The 23,329-nt window shown below is 42.3% G+C and overlaps 2 protein-coding genes and 1 long non-coding RNA gene across 5 annotated transcripts; 1 reads left to right on the forward strand and 2 right to left on the reverse strand.

The window, feature by feature from the left end:
• Positions 1-86: 86 nt before the first annotated feature.
• Positions 87-12,981, forward strand: LOC134013135 (ankyrin repeat domain-containing protein 13C-like). Its single transcript, XM_062452927.1, has 13 exons — positions 87-720; positions 2,551-2,592; positions 6,007-6,111; positions 7,034-7,119; positions 7,827-7,872; positions 8,554-8,620; positions 9,038-9,182; positions 9,335-9,466; positions 9,893-10,054; positions 11,549-11,628; positions 11,841-11,939; positions 12,162-12,262; positions 12,446-12,981. The coding sequence occupies exons 1-13, from the start codon at positions 342-344 to the stop codon at positions 12,574-12,576; spliced, it is 1,575 nt and encodes a 524-aa protein (XP_062308911.1). The 5' UTR covers positions 87-341; the 3' UTR covers positions 12,577-12,981.
• LOC134013137 (uncharacterized) lies at positions 1,041-10,591 on the reverse strand. The gene is made up of 3 exons (XR_009928679.1): positions 10,433-10,591; positions 1,517-1,643; positions 1,041-1,198 (listed from the first exon to the last, which is right to left on the reverse strand). It is a non-coding gene; the product is annotated as an uncharacterized LOC134013137 (long non-coding RNA).
• A 1,433-nt stretch (positions 12,982-14,414) lies between the features above and the next one.
• srsf11 (serine and arginine rich splicing factor 11) lies at positions 14,415-20,546 on the reverse strand. Of its 3 annotated transcripts, none has more exons than XM_062452929.1 (12): positions 20,189-20,546; positions 19,474-19,607; positions 17,082-17,185; positions 16,913-17,002; positions 16,753-16,799; positions 16,517-16,650; positions 16,296-16,374; positions 16,002-16,115; positions 15,808-15,897; positions 15,607-15,696; positions 15,297-15,459; positions 14,415-15,145 (listed from the first exon to the last, which is right to left on the reverse strand). In XM_062452929.1, exons 1-12 carry the CDS (start codon positions 20,308-20,310, stop codon positions 14,939-14,941), a joined length of 1,374 nt encoding a protein of 457 aa, XP_062308913.1. In that variant the 5' UTR covers positions 20,311-20,546; the 3' UTR covers positions 14,415-14,938. The 3 variants fall into 3 exon arrangements, with proteins under 3 accessions (XP_062308913.1, XP_062308912.1, XP_062308914.1); XM_062452928.1 differs by having other exon boundaries at positions 15,264-15,459; XM_062452930.1 differs by lacking the exons at positions 19,474-19,607; positions 20,189-20,546 and adding an exon at positions 17,509-18,238 and having other exon boundaries at positions 15,264-15,459.
• Between the last annotated feature and the right edge of the window lie 2,783 nt (positions 20,547-23,329).

Genomic DNA, 23,329 nt, shown 5'->3' on the forward strand with positions numbered 1-23,329 from the left:
AGCTGCGTCCTCGTGTCAGTCTGAAATTCTGATAGTATTGTGGACATTTGAAATTCTCGCGATACTGAATGAGGAAGATTGCAGATGGTCTTCCGTACTAGTCAAACGCAGCAGGACCGAGCCCACACGTAGCTTATGAGAACAGTTTCGGTAATGACAGATAAAATTACATTTTGTGATCGGTTTTGAGAATTAGCTTCCAAGTACATTTTATTCAACTCGCTTGTCTTTTTGATTTCATGTTTTACAGTGGTCCATCTCTGGTATTATTGCCAGCCTATTGCGGTTCTCCAGATAGTCATAGTAAACTGCACCCTTCGCTCTAGTCAATTGCATGAAAAATGACTGGAGAGAAGATTCGCTCCTTGCGCAAGGACCATAAACCAAGCAAAGAAGAGGATTTACTGGAACCGGACGAAGAGGCTGCAACTGGTGCATTTGCTTCAACCAAGACTAACAATAAAGGCAAACCTAGTAAAATCGTAATCAACCACAAGTTGATTAAATCGCCATCAACACAGCAGCAACAAAACCAGCAGTCGCAGATAAATGCAAACACTCATTTATTATCAACGGCGGACGTTATCGATGATAACAACAAAAACCCTATCATCCGAAATAGCTTGGACTTTCCTGTCCATGAATGTGTCTTCAAAGGAGACGTTCGTCGATTATCCTCGCTCATTCGAACTCAGAATATCGCCCAGAAAGATATCCATGGTAGGTTGTGTTACTTTGTATCACGCATTCCAAACTGTCTGACGCAAACACTATCATCACAAAGAGCTCATTGTGAGCCAACACCTTGGAAAGCCAGCCAGCCATCAGGATACTGCCTACCAAACCAAGTGATTTGTAGCAATAGGCCTAACTGATTACAACTACAGCTGTAGAATAGGTATTCAGTTCAGAGGTCTTGTAATGTGAAATGGTGTAACAAGGGGAACAGAGCATCACCGTTACTGACAAATCATTTTCCTGCCCCATTTCTCAAAAGTGATCCCAAACAAAAAACAACAAAGAAGAGACCAAGGCATGTTGTCACACTTTTATGTTGTGAACATTAATTGTTCATAACGTTGCATTCACACAGGCAGCAACGGCTGCCTTGAGGGCGGTATCCACCAGCACTTTTTAGAAGCTCCCAGTCTTTTCAATCTGAATCACGTGACGGTCTCTGCTGGGCAGTATGGCACACCTGTCGACACAAATCCGGTCAAGGAGACATCAAGAAGCGAGACCTATTCTATGCAAATGTCATCTCTATAAATGTTTATTCACTCTTTCATTGTTAGCTTTGAAAGTATGCTGGAAAACTATGTGGCAACCGTATTTTCAATAGCTCTTGTAAGGTACATTTGTATAAACACATTTACATTCTCTGTTCGAATAATGAAAACTATTCACACAAGACACACATTGCCAGTCCGTTTCCTAGTTCATTAGTGGATTAGTAACCTCAATATGGTCCACTCAGAGTAAAGTCATAAGGCTAGCACAACAAGGGAAAACATACTATGCACACATGCCCATTTTAAAGGGTGGTAACCACTGGCACAAATCAGAGGGGAAATTCGCCTGGTGAAATTTTGTTGCACTTTCATGGGACTCGTAACAGCCTCCATGTAGCAGTATCGGATACCCTGCAATGCAAGATGGAGAAACAAACAAAACATGGTCAGATGAGTCAGCCATTTCCATATTGTCAACAAGTGGGAAAGTGTATGTGGCGTACACCAAGAATACGATACAGGCCTGATTGCTTTATCCCTACAGTGAGGGGTCAGACGGTGGCTTTGTTTTATGATTGGGGCCATTTTGCTGGGTTTGGGTACACTTGTTGTCCACTTGGAGGGAAGTGTCACTATCAATCTGTAACAATCAATACAAAGTTATTCTCTGTAATCACCTTTATCTAATGATGAAACAATGTTTCTTCTGATGGGAGTGCCTCTTTCCAGGACAACACTGTCCATGTGCAAAGTACATGAGGGGTCACTGAATGGTTTGACAAGCATGAAAATTAAGAATCATATTCTTTGGCCTTCGCAATCACCAGATCTTAACCCAATTTAACACTTAAGATTGTGGCCCATGTGTCAGAAAACTCTGTCCTTCACAAGGAAACCATCCAGAAAATCACTGTAGACACTGCTTAATTTTTTTTACATGAACAGATTGGAATAGACACAAACAGCTACTTAGCTAGGCTGTTCAAGAGTTGGCAACGACGGGAAGTTATTGCCTATAATAAAAGGACAAATGCGTCTGTCTGATTATCAAGAAATGCTTGTGTGAAGTGGTTTGGATAAACAGTTCAAGAGACAGATATAAACTTGTCTGCCGCCATGTTGAGTTGCAATGGAGCCATGGATCTTGCGAGAATAGGCACTGCACTAGAATCTAGGAAACTTATGGATGTGAGGATATAGATGTGATAATTGGCACCTCTGTGTTAGGATCGTACAAATTGGTGGACAGGGTTGTCACCAATTTCTTTGTATGAAAAGTTGATCTCCTGTCTGTTTTGTCTTGTTCTTTTCTTCTCAGGAAACACACCTCTGCATCTTGCTGTCATGATGGGCCACAAAGGTGAGTATGATGCTGCATTTTTTGTGGGCGTGTCTGTGTCTTTCTGAGAATTGCTGGGTGTCTCACATTTTGAGCACAGACGACACAGTTCAACGCAAGCAAGATGTTAATGAAGAGGCTGCCTTCTCAAATGTATATCTAAAGGAAATGTATATGTTTATACAGGTTACCTGATATGTTTTTTTCTTCCAAATCTTGGTGTCAAGATGTATAATAACACAAACTCCCAACAGAAAACTTTGTTGAAATGCCTTTAAGCAGATGTTTAATTAAAAGATAACTTTTGAACAGAAATCACTGCAGGGAGCTCCTAGCAGCGTTTCTTGTAAAGTTAACAGAACATCTGAATACATTTGTGAGAACTAGTTACTAGGTTACTTTAGTACTAAAGTACTTTAGTACTAAAGCCAAATATGTACAAAAGCCATTTAAGTGACTATTCAACTCTGACAACAGGGATGCACAGATAATCTGTAGCTGCCAATTACTTAAAAATGTCAGATTACTTGCGACCAATTGTGGTGTAAATACACTAGGATAAATACATTAGATGTCAAATATTGGTGGCCTTTTATCCGTTGTCTGAATGGCGTATACGTCTTTTCTCCTTCAACTATATGGAAAAATAACTTTTATAATTCAAATGAGCTGAAATGAGAAGTCTTATCAAAAGCAACATTTTGATGAACAAAGGCAATACCTGATCTAGGTTACCGATTGGGATTACCTTAAGCACATAAGAAATCCCTTATTTCTTCCACACCATATATCACCATTTGTTTTGTGCAGTTCTTCTATTAGGAGTAAATTAAAATAAACGTTTGAAAGATGTGATTCTCCTCCTATATTGATTTGAACTGGGTTCACTTATTCTTCCTGTTAACTTGCTGTTTGCAATGGCTGTTTTATTTGTATTTATTTTTACCACCCCTCAACACACACTCACACGCATGTTTATGTGAGTTGATGTGTTAAATGCAGTTTGCTATTATATAATTCTAAATCTTATTTATGTAGATTTTTTTCCTGTAACAAAATTACAAAAATAACTGATCAGAGTACAGTTAAAGTACCGGATCGATAAGCAGTAAAATCTTAACGATTCCCATCCCTACTAACCGGGTCATGATTTCTGGAAAGAGATTGCTGTTGATTTTTGTTGTTGTTTGACACTTAGAGTACCATAACACTTGCCAAATCTAGTTCCATTATATTCAAGAGAAGGCAGATGTATGTACGGCCGATATCTCAAAAACCCACACCAAAACAATCAAAATGGACAACAAGGAAGATTTTGGGGTGCACTGTCCCTTATAAGACAGTTTTAAGCACACATTTTGCTATGACTGTTCTCGTGATTGAGAAATGTTGTAGTGTGAGACTAAAAGCATGCCTGTTCATAGAATATTCATGCATTGGTGAGTGGGTACTGTACCAATGTTGGATTTCACTGTGAGACTTTAAAACATGGTCCTGAAAGATTAATGCCTTTTTGGCAGAGCATAGAGTAGGGAGGTAATGGAGGAAACAAAAATATAATTCCCACTGCCGGAGTGCAGTTTTTGCTTGCTACATTTGTATCTTTCTGAAAAGGTTCTGTGGGGCTGATAGAACTATGGGAAATAAATTTGACTAGCCATTTATCACTGCTTCCTCCTCTGAGGCTGTCCTGGTTATGAAGGCAGGAATCGTGTGCTCATAAAAGAAGCACGTGCTTATAATATAAGTACGGCTGGGCAATGCCGTCGCCACCTCCCTTAAGTCACTGGGTGACCACTGACCATGGATGGTAGACCAGGACTGTTTGTTCTTGGCCTAGTTCTCTCCTATGTGTATTACCCACCTCCACCATAGGAAACATTCTGTGGCCAGTAAGGGTTCTGTCCCGGAGGTGGGGTCAGAGCTTGTCCTGGATTGAGTGGTGGGCCACATCCAGCTTCAGCGAGGCTGGCTTTGTTGTCCCCAAGTCTTTGTTGTCCCCACTCCTCAACCTTGCTGTCCTCAGGGTGGGTCTGGGGCAGCCTGGTCTTTGATGTCAGGTTATAGTCTGGGTGGTGGTTGCACCTTTGCCTTGGTGGTTGTACGGCCACCATTTGGTGTTTACAAGGTATAGTCGTTGTAACTGGTCATTTGAGTCGTTTTCACAGGAGGGCAAGACTTATTTTGAGACTGGGAATGTCACCCCTATTTGAACCACCAGTATAGGATGTACATTCAAATTTTACATAGGCTTTAGAGGATTTTAAGACAATTATCGTTGTTGGTCAACAGTCAGTGCTCTGTCAAATGCAAGATTGGAGCTTTACGAGGCTACAAGATTTTCCTTTTAGATTAATCAGCCGCTCTACTTCACTTCCTCCCTACACAGTCAAATTACAAGCTTCACATAGTTTGAGCATGACAGATTATGTCATATTTCAGTTTGAGGTATAAATGTGATATAACCCCCTATTAACTCTACTCCCAACATTTGTGTGGTTTACAAGTAATGCAATCGAGTGCTGACGCAATACTTTCAGTGACTGGTTTGTGGATTGTGTTTATAGAGTCCTGGGACTCATCCGGATACATGTTTAGAGTTAAATGAGCCGGCCCAACTCTTATGGATGATCGCATGGATGGTCTTAGGGACGGTAATTGGTCTCAATTTCAACAGCAATCCGGGTCACACCACGAAATTGCTGAATTTCTTTGTTAGGTGTGCAATTTATAATCCTGCATTGTGTTTCTTGAATAAAGAGTCATGGCCGATTTTGTATGGAGAGTATCATTGATGTTACAGTTGCTGGCAAAGTCAACGCATTATAATGTTACAGGCACTCTTGACCTTCTCAGCCTTTGTAACAAGGAACAAGCGCAGAAGCAGTGTGTCGCAACAATAGTATCTAAAGAAAACAATGTCTGGTGAATCTCTGATCCCACTGTTCTTATCAAAAGTCCTTGTAGCTATCAGAAGGCTCTGTAAACGTGATGCAGAGACACACTCCGCCTGCTACAATCACAAAACAACTATTGGAAACTAAATGTACTGCTCTTTCTCTGAGTTCAAAAACAGGCTTAAACATATTTAACCCTTTGTGCCTTCCTTCGGGTCACAATGACCCAAAGGTTCACAACGACCCATCGTTGTGCTGCGACAACTTTACCCAATACGAAAACAAATAAAAAGCGTTTTCTTTGAACATTCGCGCTGTGGGGGGTCTGAGAAAGCCCAACGGTTAAAAGAAAATGTTTCACTTAAATTTGTATGAGGTAAAGTCGCAACACGTGGGGGGGTCCCAATGACCCGAAGATAACACAAGGGTTAACATGCATACAAATAATGCCAGATTATACATGACTAAACTATCCCACTGACTGCGCCTCGCCACAATGACCTGGAATTGAACGACTGCTTCCTGTGTTTGTCCACAGAGTGCGCCCATTTGCTGCTAGCCCACAATGCACCAGTGAAGGTAAAGAACGCCCATGGATGGAGTCCCCTCGCTGAGGCCATCAGCTACGGAGAACGACAGATGAGTAAGACACTGTTTCACCACAGAACATGAGGACGCATGTGGTCGTTTTTTCCCACCTGTTTCGGCACTGGATCTGTGCGTTTGTCTACTGTACTATGAACAGCACCACAAAACAGATGCTGTGCATCTGTAGAGTTAGGCTTGTGATGGTCATTTGAGTTTTCTTTTGTTTGAGGCTATTCGCAAGGTTCCTTACCATTCAATTCAACAAACATAACTTTTTTTTTTGTCACCCTGTGATATCGGCCTCATAACCCTTGTTTTAATTATTTGAATGAGGCGGGGAAATAAGGATAAAAATCCTTTTACATAAGATGTCTCTGCATTCCGTTGCTGATAAGTAGGCTAAGCATTCGTGAGAAGTCTAAAGTAAGGTTTTTCCAAATAACACATTCATTTAGATTCATTTAACGTTGAAACAAACATGCGCAACATTTATGCCGATTATTCACATTTCTATACACCTTGAAGATGTTTGTAAAGAATGTAGGCTATATAAGCCAAATACTTACATTTTTGAAAGCTCTTTAACAGAGGAAATGACAATTCCTTCACAGGGGGTTTACCTGACTGTGACTGCACTCCCCCCCCCCTCACTTTCTCATTCATAACAAAGGAAGCTTTGGAACTGGGACAATGGGAGGCAGACAGACATCTGGTGGACTAGTGTACAGTCATGGACAAAAGTATTGGCAGTGACGTATTTTGTGTTTCGTACAAAATGTGCTGCTTCAGTTATTGTGCTGAGTTATTGGCGCTGATTCGCATCCTTTCTAGATGCATTTGAAATAAGAGCTTCATTGCCCCCCCCCCCCCAAAAAAAATTTTAGTCCTCAGTACAACAGGTTATCAGCACCGTGAAAGCTCTTTTACTGCTGAAGGTCTTTTCATGCTCTTAGCCTCTCCAATGTTCTTTCCCTCAGTCACAGCGTTGCTGAGAAAACTGAAACAGCAGTCTAGGGAGACCGTGGAGGACAAAAGGCCTCGGCTTCTGACCGCCCTCAAAGAGGTACCTCTCTCCTCCTTTAGTCAGCCGTGCTAAAGCAGGGATATGACTGCCGCTTAAAACATACACATCTAGACCCACCCTCCCTCATTCACAACAAAAGGCCACAACAGACACTGTGCACAGTTTGAATGAGCCTGCGGATGAATCTTGAGGTGACATGCTTCTTAGCTAGGAAATGGGAAGGGAGTCGATTGAAACACTAGCTAAAGTGTCTGCTAAATGAACACGATATTTTGACATGCAACGCATACTATCTGGGCAGTGTTAGGCTCTGCTGTTCAGTCCTACTGGTAGCTGACATGCTAGCGGGGAGGACATTGAGCATTAACAGTTTGTGTCCTGGGTGCAGGGCAGTGTCAGGTCAACCAAGTATTCCTCCCTGGGTAGAAATGTTGTGAGGGAGGGAGAGATTAGCAACGTGTTTAAGAGTCAGCGTGCTATTGTTTCTGGGATGGAGGCTAGATGTCAGAAATGGTCTGTCGCTGTATAATCATCCTGGAGATGATTCTGCCTTCACAAAGTATGACCCTGCTCCACCCTGTGGTGAAGAACAAACAGCCTTAGTGGTAATGTTTCAATTGTCCATGCAGAGTGTTTCTTTTCGTTACTAGGTGCTATGGCTTTGTACTGACTGAAGCTAACATGCTGCTTCTAACTTGCAATCTGGTCACTGCTCTTTGTGAAGCTAAATGTTTCTGTTTTTCTAGTTGGGGGACTTTTACTTGGAGTTTCACTGGGACTTTCAAAGTTGGGGTGAGTTCATTTAGGGTTTGTTTGTATAGAAAGTGAAACAATTAAAACACTCTAATTATGGTAATTTCTCCAACTTCCTGCTATACTCGTCACCTCTCGTACTTTTTATGTGCAGATAATACAAAGGCTTAATTAGTTGGTCGTGGGAAGGAGATAATGCCTTAATTGGAGGATGGGTTTAGCTCAGTGGAAGAGGTTTAACTGCAGATTTAGAGGTTGCAGATGTGTTTCTTGAATAAAAGGCTCTGCTGAATGACTACTATTATTATTATAATGACTGGGATATTTATGACAGTGCCAAGGTGATTATTAAAGAGCTGCCACTGGCACACTGCACAGATAAAATGGCTCTCCATCTGGGGCTAAGACACTGTTATGCCTATGGCCCTGTACCACTCAGATCGGTGAATAATGTCTACATTAGTTAGACTTTTTAAACATGGTTCATGTGCATTGACGACCTTCACCTTTCATCATTTTGCTTGCACGAATCTGTCAATCATTGACACGGTGATAAAGACGGTATAAGATGGAGTCGTTTTAACATGATGGTGAGAAGGTTCTTTAGCTTCTTTAGTAGGGAATGTGTTGAAATTATTATTATTATTATTGTCTACACTGGTATGCGTTCTAACCGAGGAACATAAAATGACCTCATCAAGTCTTCTTCCCATGGTGCAGTACCATTGCTGTCCCGGATCCTGCCTTCAGACGCATGCAAGATCTACAAGCAAGGTATCAACATAAGGTAAATTCTAAACAGACAATTACTTTGAAATCTTTTCTAATCTCATGTGAAATTGCACTCAAATTGTTATTCTGAAGCATGCTCAACAATCCCAAGTAGCAGATCTCTTGAAACCAAGTCATCTTTTGCTTTGAACACCTTTTTGTGGAACTGATCGGTACGCCTAACTAGAATGGGAAATGAACACTGCTTGTTCTATTCTGTCAAGGAGGATTGGCATTTTAAATATGACTTCTTAAAATACTTCTTTGTCGTGTAACAGAAATGACCATCCACTGGGCTCTGTTATGAGGGACCCCTGCACAGTCACCCCTCAGCATTACATAAATGTTTTCTGCAGCAAACATTCGTATAGCAAACAATGACGTTATTGGCCAGCTATATGAAACTACCTGCGCTCACTCTCTCTTGTCCTAGACTGGACACAACCCTGATAGACTTCACTGACATGAAGTGCCAACGTGGGGATCTCAGCTTTATCTTCAATGGCGACGCCCTCCCCTCAGAGTCCTTCGTGGTGCTGGACAACGAACAGAAGGTGTACCAGCGTATACACCACGAAGTGAGGCCAACACGCCAACGCACGCCCGCCACACCCCACGCTCGTCCAACACACCGCATTGGCACACACACACACACATGCGCGCGCCTCATCCGAACAGGCCTACTCGCACGACCCTTTGACCCTGTTTATCGCTGCTCCTGTGGGTTCAGGAGTCTGAGGTGGAGACCGAGGAGGAGGTGGACATCCTGATGAGCAGCGACGTCTATTCTGCCACCCTCTCCACCAAGTCCATAACCTTCTCCCGAGCCCAGACGGGCTGGCTGTTCAGGGAGGACAAGACGGTCGGTCTGTGTGTCTGTCTGTCTCTCCCTCTCTCTCTCCCTCTCTCTCTCTCTCCCTCTCTCTCTCCCTCTCTCTCCCTCTGTCTCCCTCTCTCTCTCCCAAAACATGGGAGCCATTGTGTTGGATAAATCCTGTTTTTCAAGTCATGTCATTACTCCAGAAGCTATCGGTGTTCTACTTCTTATTTCCTGCCATACATTTCAAACAAAAGTTCAAAGACAGCTAAAGTAACTATATCACCATGCTACCCAGCCCCAGCCCTTAGGGTGCTTACGGGTCGTGGTCTCTAGGGGGTGGGTGGATACCAAGGGATGGTGAATGTAATGAGAGGCTGTGGTTGTCTGTCTGGTTTGTGCTGCCAGGTGTGTGGAAGAGGAAATTGGTGACTTGACGGGGGTTTTTGTATGTGGTGTGTTGCCCTCCAGGAGCGTGTGGGACATTTTCTGGCAGACTTCTACTCGGTGAACGGCCTTGTGCTGGAGTCGCGAAAGCGCAGAGAGCACCTCAGCGAAGAGGACATTCTGAGGAACAAAGCCATCATGGAGAACCTGAGCAAAGGAGGAACCCTCATCGAGCAGAACTTTGAGGTGAGCTCCACCTGGGAACCAGGTGTTATTACTTCTCAGTAATATAATATATGAAATAATTTAAAAAATATGTTTGTTTTTTAACTCTTTCTGTGCACATTTCAGTAGGGATACATACACACAAATCAAAACATTCCAGCTTAAAATTCCAATTGTGATATGTTGAAATTTTCCCCCCTAATTTTGGCAGTTATAGTAGCCGTGGGGGACCCATTATCGACCATCCAACCGCTTTCAATAGAGAAATGTCAAGTTTGACGCTGCAATGCTGTGACTTAATTTATTATATTTGTATTATATCTCCATTTTTGGTCAAATTCCCGATGAGTGGGACCAGTCGATAATGGGTCTCCTTCCACAATATGATTCCTTCCACACCTTACTGGGCTCCATTCTATCCCCACGTTGTTGAAATGGTAACAGTGTCTGTATTTGATGCTGTGCTCCTCTCTTCTCCACTCCTCCTAGTGCATGGCCCCCCCTCTAGTGGCCAAAGTATGGAGCTGCACCTCATGAATTGGACACGCAAACATACAAATATGTCCAGCCACCCACACACAAACACATAAGCGCACACATTCCCTCGCCCTGCTCCCCCATTCTAGTGTGTTCTAGAGGATTCCGCGCGTGCCCTCTAAGGACAGACCATAAAACCACCCCACTGTGAAGTCACAGTCTAACTCATGCTCAATAGATCGTTTTTGTTCGATGTAGTCTTTGTCCTGACTCCCCCCCCCCGTCCCATTGTCCCGGATGGAGCGTTGTTGTCCACGTGTCTTCTATTGGTCGACGTCTATGTGTTCTCGTATCAATACTTTTTTTTGTATGGGCACGTTGTCATCCTTTCGGAAAAAAGCCAATTCAGCTGTTACCAACTTTCAACAGAAGCTCCTCTCTTTCGTGTGGGCTGGGGGGTGCCCATAGTTCAATACCCAATAGAAACTGTGGAGTGGAAATCATTATTTTTTGGAGAGGGGGGGGGGGATGACGACACAACAACAACAGGCCAGTGCGTGTTACATCCGTGTTTACCCCGGCTCAGCTGGCATTGCTGAGTGGATAGGTATGCAGTGGTCCTGCAAACTCACAGAGGCTGGCTTTAGAGCTGGGCTTCTGCACTTTGGATTGGGTAGAAGCCTTCTGCTGCCATGGGGATCTGGGTTCTGACTGGCTGGCTGGAATACCAAAACCCATGTCCTGTAGGCTGTGTATTCTGCGTATGCAACAATTTATAAATATGATGTAAGCTACTCTTGCAATGTTTCTAAAACTGTTCAAACTAGCTTAGTGTTCCACCCCTTGAAACACCTCGAATGAGCCATTAATGGCACATATCAACGCCCTAAACTAGAGTAACCTCACAGGCACAACACTCTGAAGGTCTGGCAGGTGCATTGCACCCCAGAACATGTATTGTCGTTATCAAATACTGCCATCGAATGGGTCATTAAAGATATATTCTATTATAAATACCCGTGTGTTTCTCTGTTTTAGCCTGTGAGGAGACAGTCTCTTACTGCCCCTTTACCCAACACCATCTCCTGGGATGAATACATCACGGCAGAGCACGGAAAGTAGGTATCAGTACCTCAAACACTTCTCTCAGGGATACTTAAATAATATGAGTTACACCGTTTGTGATCCTGAGTACACAGTTGGGGGATTCTGTTATAAACGGACTCACTATGGACTATCGTGTAAACGGCATCATCCTCTAAAGTCGATGCTGAGGTCCTGGCATTCTCCACTTTTTCTATCCGACATGTTGTCTTCTTCTAACCCACAGAGCACCTCATCTGGGAAGAGAGCCGGTATGCAAAGAGAGCAGGAAGAACTTCAAAGCGACTGTAGCCATGAGTCAAGACTTTCCTTTGGATATAGAATCGTGAGTCTGCCAGAGCATGGGAGCGCTGTATTGCAAAGTAACATTAATCTGCTTGTTATTACTCTGGGACAGTGTGGAGAACTGGACTAAATCACGACAAGTAATCAGAATAATGCAGTTCAAAAGGAGAAGCTAGCGCTGAAAATAATCTGTGGTGAAAGTGTGATCTGTAGTGCTCTTTGTCATAACCCAATAAGGACCATCTTTGTTGTTTGTCACCAGGTTATTAAACGTTCTGGAGGTGATAGCACCGTTCAAGCACTTTAATAAACTCAGGGAGTTTGTTCAGATGAAGCTACCCCCTGGGTTTCCTGTTAAACTAGGTGAGCGACCACATTCATATCTGCATGGATAATCCTGTGAACTTGTCAGTCCTTACAATAAATACACCAAAGAAAACGACCCTACTTAGGAAATAAATATTTATCTACTATGAATTGTGTTTTAAAAGTATATTTACACATATATATTTCCCGCTGTTATATCTTGTGGCTTTGTCCAAACAGACATCCCCGTCTTTCCAACCATTACGGCCACAGTGACTTTTCAAGAGTTCCACTATGACGAGTTTGAATTGTGCATCTTCAGCATCCCCAACGAGTACAAAGAAGACCCCAGCCGTTTCCCGGACCTTTAACCCCCCCGTGGCAAGCTTACCCACATACAGCGTTGAAGTTACATTTTCATACAAAGTAATTGGACAGGGGTTGCGATGCATTTTTGAAAGGAAGATAAGACAACTTATTCACTTTAAAAACGATGTAAGTATGCAGCATATGTTCTGTTCATATAGAGGATCACATAGTTGACCTGTTGAAAAGCACTGAATTTACTGTTCGTGTGAACTAACATCACTGAACACCAGTGCACTGTTTTGAAGCACTATGTCCTGTCAGTACTGAATTTTCCTGGGCAGCGTTTGGAAAAAATGTGGTCGTAAGTATTGCATCTGCAATACATCGTCATGGGTGCAATGATGAACATGCTCATGTAAAAAAAAAAACATAGCATTTTTTGGGTTGTTACGTTTGACTGACAGCAAGTGGAATTAGCATTATACATTTCAATCCTTGTTTGAAATGTATAACCCTACCTTAGCATACAATGTAAACAAACTTCAACAAACAGTTCAGTTTAAAGAACTTATAATAGGAAGAGAAATTGGAAGTATGGTGTAAAGTTTATCTTTATTTGCACAATATGTAAATACCTTTTTTTTTATCAGTTCTTTTATTTCGTTTTTATTTTAATTTTAATTTTTAATCTTTTGTGATATTTTATAGAAAGAACGATGCCCTCCTTGTGGAGAACTTTGTCTGTAAAGTTTGGTTGGTTTGCACCTTTATGGCACTGGCTGGTTTTGTACGTAGAAATAACATGAGTTTGTGTTGTTGGGTTAAAGTCTTCAATTCCTCTTTGTGTTGGTTTTCTTTGTTCACACAACTCATCTTTTAGATAGAACATGAACCCAGTTCTGCTTTGTGGGGTATTTTGGCAGCAATGTTCATGAATTTGTTTAAGTTCTGTTCATTTGAAGTTGGTGAGTATTGGCATAAGCTCAGTATATCTGTAACCTTCTGCATCATACTTCATGCCTCACTACTGGTTAGTGCAGCCAATGAAAGTGTGCATCCTCATCTTTTCATGTTGAGTTTACAGGTCTTTTAGCTGTCAGCAGCCTATGTGTACACCTTATGTATTACTGCGTATATACTTGTACAGCAAAAACCCATAGGTAAGCCTGGTACATTTTCATATACAACATACTGAAATAAAAACCTTTCTAGAATATCCTCATGTGTTTTACTATCGGAGTAACTAAGGAACAAGGGCTCATGGCCATACTTGTGTAGCGCCCCTCACAAGAGTGAGCTCTTTTCCTGAAATTGGTAGCTGCCTTGTGGTCATTTAATTCTACCGGATGCCCCATGGCTGGGCAAATCTTAACAGAATGTGTCATGTACAACAGTAGGGAAATCTAAAAAGGCCCCGAAAAATGTATGGAATTACAGTCGTTATACACAAAGGGGGAAAAAAATCTGTAATTCTGAATGAGCGTGTTTAACCTTGGATCCAGTTCTGAGGGGTTCATGTGGGTTTTCTTTCAGTGCCTTAGTATAAAGATGTTGACATTTATTGACGGCTTCGAAACTTGCTTCAGGAGGGCTAAGGGGACATATGCTGACTGTTTGGATGTGGCAATTTGCATCTGGACTGGACAAACACTGACAACTTTAGGGCATATATTCTGATAGTTAAAACGAGGTCACCTCAGTCTGTTGACCTCACTTCTCAAAATTGTCCTGGAAATCCAAAATGTAGTACTGCCTCATTATCTTATAATTTTGCAATGACTGCAGCATGTATCAAATAGCATAAATAACAAAAATCTTTGAATTACTCAAATGACAGGATCTTAGATGTACAGTACCGCATGAATATTCATTTAAAATTATGGCTTGACTGTACAACCACTTCTTCAAAGGTTATTTATTAGGAATCCAGATGAAAACCTGCTCTGCACAACTGAATATGCTGTGTCTGAGACTTATGTCCAGTGAAATATTTCAATATACAATTCATTCAATTTCATGAATTCATGAAAAACAACTTTCAAGATTAAAAAAGGAAAAAAGAGAAAAGGAAATCGATTTGAAAAAATTTAGAAGGCCCTTGGAACTTAAGTACAGCAGTGTAATTTTAGAAACTTGCCTGACGTGACACACTCTTTAACCATTCTTTACTAAAGGTATTTGGGACACATGCATATTGGTTGCTCTATGTAAGATAAACAAACGGGTGAAGCTAAACCGAACATTTTTTTCCAGTTGGGTGAGATCTCAGTGAAATGCAAAAAAACTGTACAAACTTCCCATTTAAGACTACACATAACTAAATATGTTTTGAGACAGCAGGCACATGAATCTTGTGGCCCTGTATAAAAGAACAGTAGGGTATGCGTAACGATGGCTGTTCTGAATCATCAACAGAGCGAGTCATCAGTCACTCATCTCCATGTCTTCCTGATGATGGTCGTCTCCGTTCAGTTTGGACTTCTTGAGGACCTGTCCCTCGGGTGTCTCTGTGGAGACATCCTGAGGCTTGGGGGAGGAGTCCGAATCGCTCTTGGTCTCCTCCTCATTTTCCACCTCTCCCTCCTTTCCGCTGTCGTAGCCTTGCTCCTCCTCGTCGTAGTCCCTGGTCACCTACGAGGGCAAGTCATGGGTCAGACAGCACTGAGTGATAGGGGCACGACACAGGAGTTCACCCGTCACATTGAGAGAAGGGTATTTTGAGTGTACAAATGGGGTTTGCATTCTCCACCTGTTTAATTGGAACACTTGATTTGTCCCAAACCTTAACGTCTCCTTTCTCGCCGTCTGATTTGCGGTCCTTGTCTTTGTTTTTCTTCTTCTTGCTGGTGGAGCGTTCCCTTTCGTCTCTGCTCTGATCCCGGTCCTTTCGTTCGCGGCCCCGGTCCTTTTCGCGTTCTTTATCCTTCTTCTTCTCCTTCTTGTGCCTGTACAGGTCAAAGGGACAACATTCAGACACTACAGAATGACATTCCAATGCAGATACGGCTTTTCATGGCCGCAGAAAGCTCCCCGACCAGGCTCTGAGTGCGCCTGGGAGCAGGGCCTCTCAGACCGGACTGGCCTGTACTGACCTTCTAGGGGAAGGGGATTTTGACAGCTTCCTCTTTGGAGACCTGGACTTCTTTGGTGACCTGGATGCACTGCGGCTTCTTCGACGTCTCCTGGCACGCGGACGACAACGAAAACACCCTTTACTTTGAGATCTCCCCAGTGCGTCCCGACAAACCACGGACCGCAATTTCGCCTCGAGAGCTCCGTTTCGATCCACTCACCGGCTGATGCTTCGAGACCTCCTGGCACTGCTGTAGCTTTTGGGGGGCGTCTTGGAGCGTTTCTTCAATTTTTCCTCCTTCCTCCTATCCCTGCCCCGAAACAGAAAACAAGTGTCAGCGACGACACCGCCCATCAGTTAGGTCCGTTTCTTACCGCGTGTGCATGGGCAGCAGTCTGCAGATTCCATGCCCACCTGGACTTGCTGCGTCGGCTCTTGTCTCTGGAGTGGGATCTCCTCCTCCGTGGACTCCTGGAACGCCTCCTATTCTTGGACTGGGACCTGCGTCGAGACCTGCTCTTCGATCGCCTGCCGACAGAACAAAGAACTTGAGCCACTGCTTCAAGTACCTTTTGTTTTGTTTTTTTATATCGAATGCGCCACGCAAATCGGGTCAAATGTCCCAACTATCCCACGTGGCTGCTGCTTTGCTTTCTTGGCAGTGGTGTGCTAAGTGGGTGAAAGTCACCCAGAGGACTGCAGGCTTACCTGTGTCTCGACCTAGAACCGGATCTCCTCCGCCTTGACCTCGACGGGGAGCGAGAATGTTTGCGCTTGTCACTCTTATCTGCCGAGACAAATCGCCGTGGTTACTACATGCTGTCCAACAGAAAGAAACGTTGTCCGCGACGGCCGAGAGACCGCTCCACTGCATCTTCCGTTGGCTACGGTACTGCTAGTGTCACCGGTGGACGCGACGCAGAACTCACTTCCTGGCTCAATTGCTGCCGATATGAGAGACTGGGCTTCTCTGACCCTCTTCATGGCTTCCTCGATCTCCTTGTTGGAGGCGTCAGTCTTCATACCCGAGTTGAGGTTTAGCCCTGCAGCCATCGGATTCATCCTGCAAAGCACAAGGAGACAATTTGTCACCATGTCGGATGTTACCAGATAATTAGCAGTCTGTGGAATTGTTCCCATTGGGTGAAATGGTGAAGGCCATTACTTAGGATCCATTGATTGCATTAGCTTGAGGAAATCCGCAGAGAGGGCCTGAAAGAAAAGATATATGACATGATCAGTCTACATACACATTACAATTCACAGTTCCACAAGCAGTGTGAAACTACAGTGACGGGTTAGCCGGCTAAACAATCATATCCCACCTGAGGGTTCATGTTGGCTCCAGCCATTCCCATAGCAGACATGCATTCCATGTTCGGGCCTCCTAGACCACCAAAAGCTGAGCCTCCCATCTGCAGACACAGGGCATAAACGGTCAGACGCCAATCCACAAGACGCAGTCAAATTGGTTATCAGAGCCGGTTCACTCACCAAAGGGTTTGGTGTTGGGAGAAGGCCTCCCCCGGGCAAGATTCCTGCCACGGCATTGGCTGGGGCCAGCAGCGACAGGGCTTTAGACTCGTCCGGAATTACTCCTGGAGAGAAACAAGCCGGGATCAGTGAACACCTCAGGAGAACAACCCACCACACTCACAAAAACCAGACAAGCCGCCCTCTGTCTAACTACCCCAAAAGATACGTAGCAAAAAAAATACATTCCATGTTTTCTTTTGTCTGAAATGCTGATACCACACTGTTTACGTAGCTATCATTGCAATACTATGATTGTTTTTTTTTTTAACGTCACAATACACACTGTGGTCAACACTGCCAAGATGGTATCACCTGTACTTGTTTTTTAAGTCATGAACCAAACGTAAGCAAGCACAGCCGGTTGTCCAGTGGGATGTGCTCTCACGTTTCATTAGATGTTTTATGAACAAGCGACTCGCGTCGGCTGCTGCGCTATAAAGCACACAAAAACATCAAGATACAAAAAACAGAAGTTCATGATTTGGGGGGGAGACAGCAGGGTACAGTTCATCACTCATTGCTCATCTGTGATCACTTACCAGTCACTAGAATAGACGAGGAAGAACCAGATTTACTTTACTGGGCTTTTGCTGGCTAGATTCGAACGTTCTCGTTTCATTTCAACCAAACGAATGGTGACGTGATCATAAGTAAAACCAGTTATTTTTGTTGTTCTCTGGGAGGATCTTATGCTCTGATTCATTGAAAAACAAACTCATGCAAGTTTCCTACTGCTTTAGTGTGTGCGCTTCGTGATTACTTAACGTTTTACTCCGATATGTTTCCTTTTGATAAAATCATAATTGATGACAAATATCCAATATCCTTTCACTAAAATCTAATTTCCGATGGTTCCCGTTTTTTGGTGTGAATATATGTCTGCAATTTTGTCAGTGTTTTCCACATTGTGGAAATAATAGGCACTTAACAAAAGCTACCGCCAGCAAAAGCCCTGATAAAATGGTGGACTACATGCCCAACACTGACATCAAATCTTATGGGATGATTCATGTATGTTAAATGTGAAATGGCCAATGAAAAAAGATATACTTTTCATCTTTACAGTGCAGCATATACCCTTCCCAGCACACCTCCACACACACCACAAACAGAAAAGACACTTCAGAAACAGGATAAGCTGCAGAAGACAAAACTGTTGAAGGGTATTTTCAGCAGGGCCTGGTATTTAGGACTGGCTGAACCAGGAAAAAGAACTGTAAAACACAACAACAAAAAGAAACCACCGTTAAACTGAGACAGCCCTTTAAGCCTCTTGTGGACAAGATCAATTTAAAAAGCATTTCCCTGCAAAATTGTGCAAGCTTTTACATTTAGTTATAGTGTAAATATTTGGGGTTGGATAAGCACTCATTGTGTATACAAGGACTGTTAGACATATGTAACAAACTTAATTTAGGCAGGTAAAATTCCCAAAATAAAAGCTAAACATGGGTATCTCCCAATCACCAGAATGGTTGTAGAAATTCTAGAGGGTGAATTCTACAAAGCTCAAAACAAACCAGCTGTTGCAAATCAATAGCTGCTACAAGTGTAGCATAGACACAGCTATACAGATAGATCTGCTCCAACATACATCACAGTGACCAGTTGTTACCTAACGTGATTCACATATGTTAAAGCATGCTCAAAAACAGATGGGACATTCTCCATTTTTCAGTCAAAGTTTGGAAACCTGGAGAACCCCAAAACACAATTTGCCAACAACGCATTTATGGCTATGCTTGGCATAAAATGAGGCCTTGAACAAAGAGAAATGAAGAGTTAATTGATTACTGCAGGACAACAGTGGGAAGGGGATTGCAGGCTTGTTTGCCAAAAATGGTCTAATCTCCTGAAGGCAGCAGAAGACCACTTTCAGCAAGGAAGATGGTCTGTAAATGTCCACTACAAAAACCACAACAGACAAATAACAGAGAGAACATTTTACCAAAAAAAAAAAAAAAAAAACTTTCAAATCCTGTTTACACATGTAAAGGTGCAATTTCTTTGTTGATGACCAACTCAGCAGTGGCTGTGTTGGAGAGGTCATTACTGCAGGACCACAGTGGGGAGAGGCATGCATGCCCAGTGGCCAAAACTTGTCAAATATTCTGATGCCAGTGAGTTGTTGATTTATTAAGTTCCTAGTTCATTGATCTACCCATCCATGATCAATACTCCCACTACCACAGGTGTTACCATGCTGAAACCCTTGTGTGCTCATCTTTACATTACACACAACTTTAATCAACAATTTAACCAATTTCGCAGACTATAGCATGGTGTTTGGATACATTAATAGCATGCTCTGTTGTGTGTTACTAAGTGCTACAAGTAGAAAATCACCCACCTTCTGCGAATGGGACAACAATCAGGGCTCTGTCCACGAATACGGTGTTTGTCAAATGCTGGGACACTCCAACCGACTCAGACTCATGGAACTTTACAAAACACACACGTGAAGTCACAGGCAATGGAGATTCACTGAAAGAAAATACAAAAAGGTTGCACGAGTGAGACACTGAAAGAAAATACAAAAAGGTTGTACAAGTGAAACATCGTAAGTTATTGGCATGTGACCGGTGTCTGACTAACCATAAAATTGGCTGTCAAAATGATCTACTTATTATGATTGCATGAACACGAACGTCTGAGATTGTAGTTAAGTTCACTTCGACAGGTTGCAACGTCAAAGCAAGTGATGACTTGAGGGAGAATTTGGCCATAGAAAGACGAATTTTCACCATAACTAGAGCGATCGGTTAGCAAATCTAATGATCAAATTATAGAAACAAAACATCATATAGTGTTGGCTAACATGCAGTTGTAATAGGTGAGCATATCTACTCGAGGGTAACTCTGGCGTGCGAGAGTTTGCAGTAGATTGTGACATTTGCTCAACCTAGAAATGTAGCCTATCAACAACTGCCGCGCTTTTGACATCGCATACTAGGCCCAATTCCATGTCCGACACGATGTAGCCAGCTATCTAGGAACGGTTCCTAGCAAGTTCCTCGTCTAGCTAGCTACCCAACCATTGAATTTTACTTTGTTCGAATACTCACTCCGGTGGAAATAATTTAAGATCTTCAATATTTCCCAGGAATCCAAAAAGAGTTCTCATCTGCTCCGAAGTGGTGCTCGGAGAGACATTAGTCACTTGAACAACATTCGTGTTGGAATTCATTCTGCACGATTAACGACGTAGCTAGATAGGTTTTATTAGTAAGCTAACGAGTTTTAGTTTAAAATCAAATGCAAAGTCAAGATCGATATAATTACAGGAATCCGGATAACTTTAAATAATCATATAATTCCAAGTAAATGTGAACACCGACTGCATTTTAACTGACGTTGATAACCCGATACTCTAGCTAGGAACTAGCTAGCTTCATAGGTTACATACAATGGCGTCAGCTAACGATTGGTGTCTTCTTCTCGGTTTCATGGCAGATTGACACCATAATTGAGAGGTGCATCATCGCCATCTACTGTCCGGGAGTGTAAAACAATATAGCTGCAAGCAGTAATAAGGGGGCCAATCTGGACCATTTTAGACCTCTCCAGAACAGGGTTCCGAGTAAATATTCCAAGTTGGCTGAAGGGTCACTATATGAAGTGGCTTGTTTTTGAGGCCTACTTGTTCAAGACCAATCAGAGCAATGAGTGATAGGATAATACAGTAGAAAGTAAAAAAGTAGATCTGTTTTGGTGACTTTTGATAGGGAGTATCACCGTGAGCATTTACCTTTGGTCTCAGGCCAAACCTACCAGCAGAACCCTTTAAGATGTCACAAGGGCCAGAGGCTTGGTCATATGGCAGTGGCCTATATAGGGATGGCAGCAGCTCATGAGAGAAGTGTAGAGGGGGCCATGACCTAGCAGAGTGTAGTTGGGTGTGCTCAAGCCTTCGGCGAGAGCACAAACTTTGTTCTCTCACATATATATTATTATTGTGAGAATGCTGTTAAGCATTCTCACTATTGCTTTTCAACTTCTCAGTTCTTCCGCCGTTTTTTGGCCTTTAACTCGTTCTGCATACTTTAACCGATTCCTACAACTTTTGTATCAAAACGTTCAGCTCCTTCAGGAGATGATGGCTATGACTTTTGGTATTTCTCACTTTTATACTTTTTAAGACATTAAGGTTTTTGTGCAAATTATTCTCCCATTAAAAGTAATGGTAAATCCTTTCAAATCATTAAAAAGCTTCCTCCTCTTTCAAACGTAACTACTTCAGCTTACTTTCAGCTAGAGACACCATTCAACCTTTAAAATGTTCACAAGACATTCAGCTATTCCCAAATGATTCAGCTTTTTCAAATGTTCAGCCGATTTTGAATTATGACAGTTTGAAATACATTAAAATGTTTGCTCCTTCTTGATTTTTATGAATGAGAGTGGCACACTCTGCTTGCTGCTCTTTTTCTGATATTCAATTAATTTGTCAAACAAATTCCTCTAACGTTCATATAGTTTAACTTACAGAAACAAGTTATACCTTAAAATGTAGGAAAAATTGTCCTCTTTCAGCCAATGTAACTACTAAAGAGCTCACATTTACAGATTTTCAGCTATGAGCCTTGAAGCGAGAGCAGCCTTTCAAATTCTCTCACTAACTTCAATGGAGAGGTGAGTAAAATCAGTCAGAGAAAGCAAGAAAAAACAATATTTTGAAACTGCCGATAGAGTCGTATTTCTGATTGGACGTATAGTTTTGCGTCTAGGTCAACTTGTTTGAGGTGTGGATGCTAGGTAAATGTTCGTTTTTCTCTCTGCCTAGCTCGTTAGCTATCACAGCTGCGCCATCACCGTGGCAACCAAACAAACAAGCACCAGGAAAGCAAAAGGAACACGTTTTTGAAACTGCAGGTAGAGTCGTATTTCTGACTGCACAGATATATAAAGAATATCTCTGGTTTCGGCAGAGTCTTGGGTCTCGGAAAATATCCTTATATTTTGGATTGGACGTACAGTTTTGCGTCTAGGTTATCTTGTTTGAGGTGTGGATTCTAGCTACATTTCTCTTATTCTCTGCCCTCAGCGCATTAGCAATCATAGCTGCACCATCACCGTAACGACAGACAAGCACCACTCAGTCTCTCACACAGGTGATTGGTACGTTTACTTGACCATGAGAAACACGATTACTAGCAATTGTCGGTTTATGCCAATAATACGATTACTCCGTTTACATGTGTAATTAGTTATGCGATTACTCAATAAACGCGTCTACATGATTCTTTTTTATTAATCGTTGTATGCTCCACGGACAAAACTTGCACCATCATCCTTCTGCAACAAAGTGTCGCCGTGTCTTCCTGTATCGGCTCTACTGCTGTATGTTTCATTCCATCAACACATTGAATCCTACTAAGAAAGCCGAGTAAACGCACTCAATGGTAGGCTACATCTGCTACTGCTATTACTATCCCAACTATATTTTCAGCTGTTAAAACGATAATATTCTTGTTCCGACTAGCTAGCCTACTTCTTCTGTTTAACAGTTCAGCTTTCAGCTTCTCCCGCATTGTAGGCTATTTTAGCTCTTAGCTTTGTTAAGATGATGCAGATGATGCAGTTCAGCTTCCACACTGCCTCTTTTGTGTCACTCACACATTTTTGAAATTCATTTCAGCTTGCGGGTATTTTCTCATTTCTCACTTTTATACTTTTTAAAATATTAAGGTTTTTGTGCAAATTATTCTCCCTTTAAAAGTAATAGTAAATCCTTTCAAATCATTGTTGGAATGCTGCTCCAGCCCCTTTCAAAAATACCTTTCGGTTGCTTTGAAGCTTCAGCTTATAACTTTCTACTAAATTTTCACTATTTTCAGCTTTTTTAGCATGGTCAGCTATCCCCATTCAGGTTTTCAGCATTCTCACTGCTGTTTCGCAGGAACAGCCTTTTCTAGTTGTGAGAATGCTGTTCAGCATTCTCACTATTGTTTTTCAACTTCTTAGTTCTTCCGCCGTTTTTTGGCCTTTAACTCGTTCTGCATACTTTAACCGATTCCTACAACTTTTGTATCAAAACGTTCAGCTCCTTCAGGAGATGATGGCTATGACTTTTGGTATTTCTCACTTTTATACTTTTTAAGACATTAAAGTTTTTGTGCAAATTATTCTCCCATTAAAAGTAATGGTAAATCCTTTCAAATCATTAAAAAGCTTCCTCCTCTTTCAAACGTAACTACTTCAGCTTA

Source organism: Osmerus eperlanus, chromosome 26 (genome assembly GCF_963692335.1).
Source record: "Osmerus eperlanus chromosome 26, fOsmEpe2.1, whole genome shotgun sequence".
Lineage (NCBI taxonomy): Eukaryota > Metazoa > Chordata > Actinopteri > Osmeriformes > Osmeridae > Osmerus > Osmerus eperlanus.

Coding starts and splice junctions, on each gene's coding strand:
- srsf11 (XM_062452928.1), bottom strand. CDS start 20,310: ATGAATTCCAACACGAATGTTGTTCAAGTGACTAATGTCTCTCCGAGC. Junction 16,800..16,912: donor GAGCCAACATGAACCCTCAG/GTGGGATATGAT, acceptor CTTTTCTTTCAG/GCCCTCTCTGCGGATTTCCT. Junction 15,697..15,807: donor AGGTCTCGAAGCATCAGCCG/GTGAGTGGATCG, acceptor TCCGCGTGCCAG/GAGACGTCGAAGAAGCCGCA.
- LOC134013135 (XM_062452927.1), top strand. CDS start 342: ATGACTGGAGAGAAGATTCGCTCCTTGCGCAAGGACCATAAACCAAGC. Junction 7,873..8,553: donor CTGGGACTTTCAAAGTTGGG/GTGAGTTCATTT, acceptor CCCATGGTGCAG/TACCATTGCTGTCCCGGATC. Junction 11,629..11,840: donor ATCACGGCAGAGCACGGAAA/GTAGGTATCAGT, acceptor TCTAACCCACAG/AGCACCTCATCTGGGAAGAG.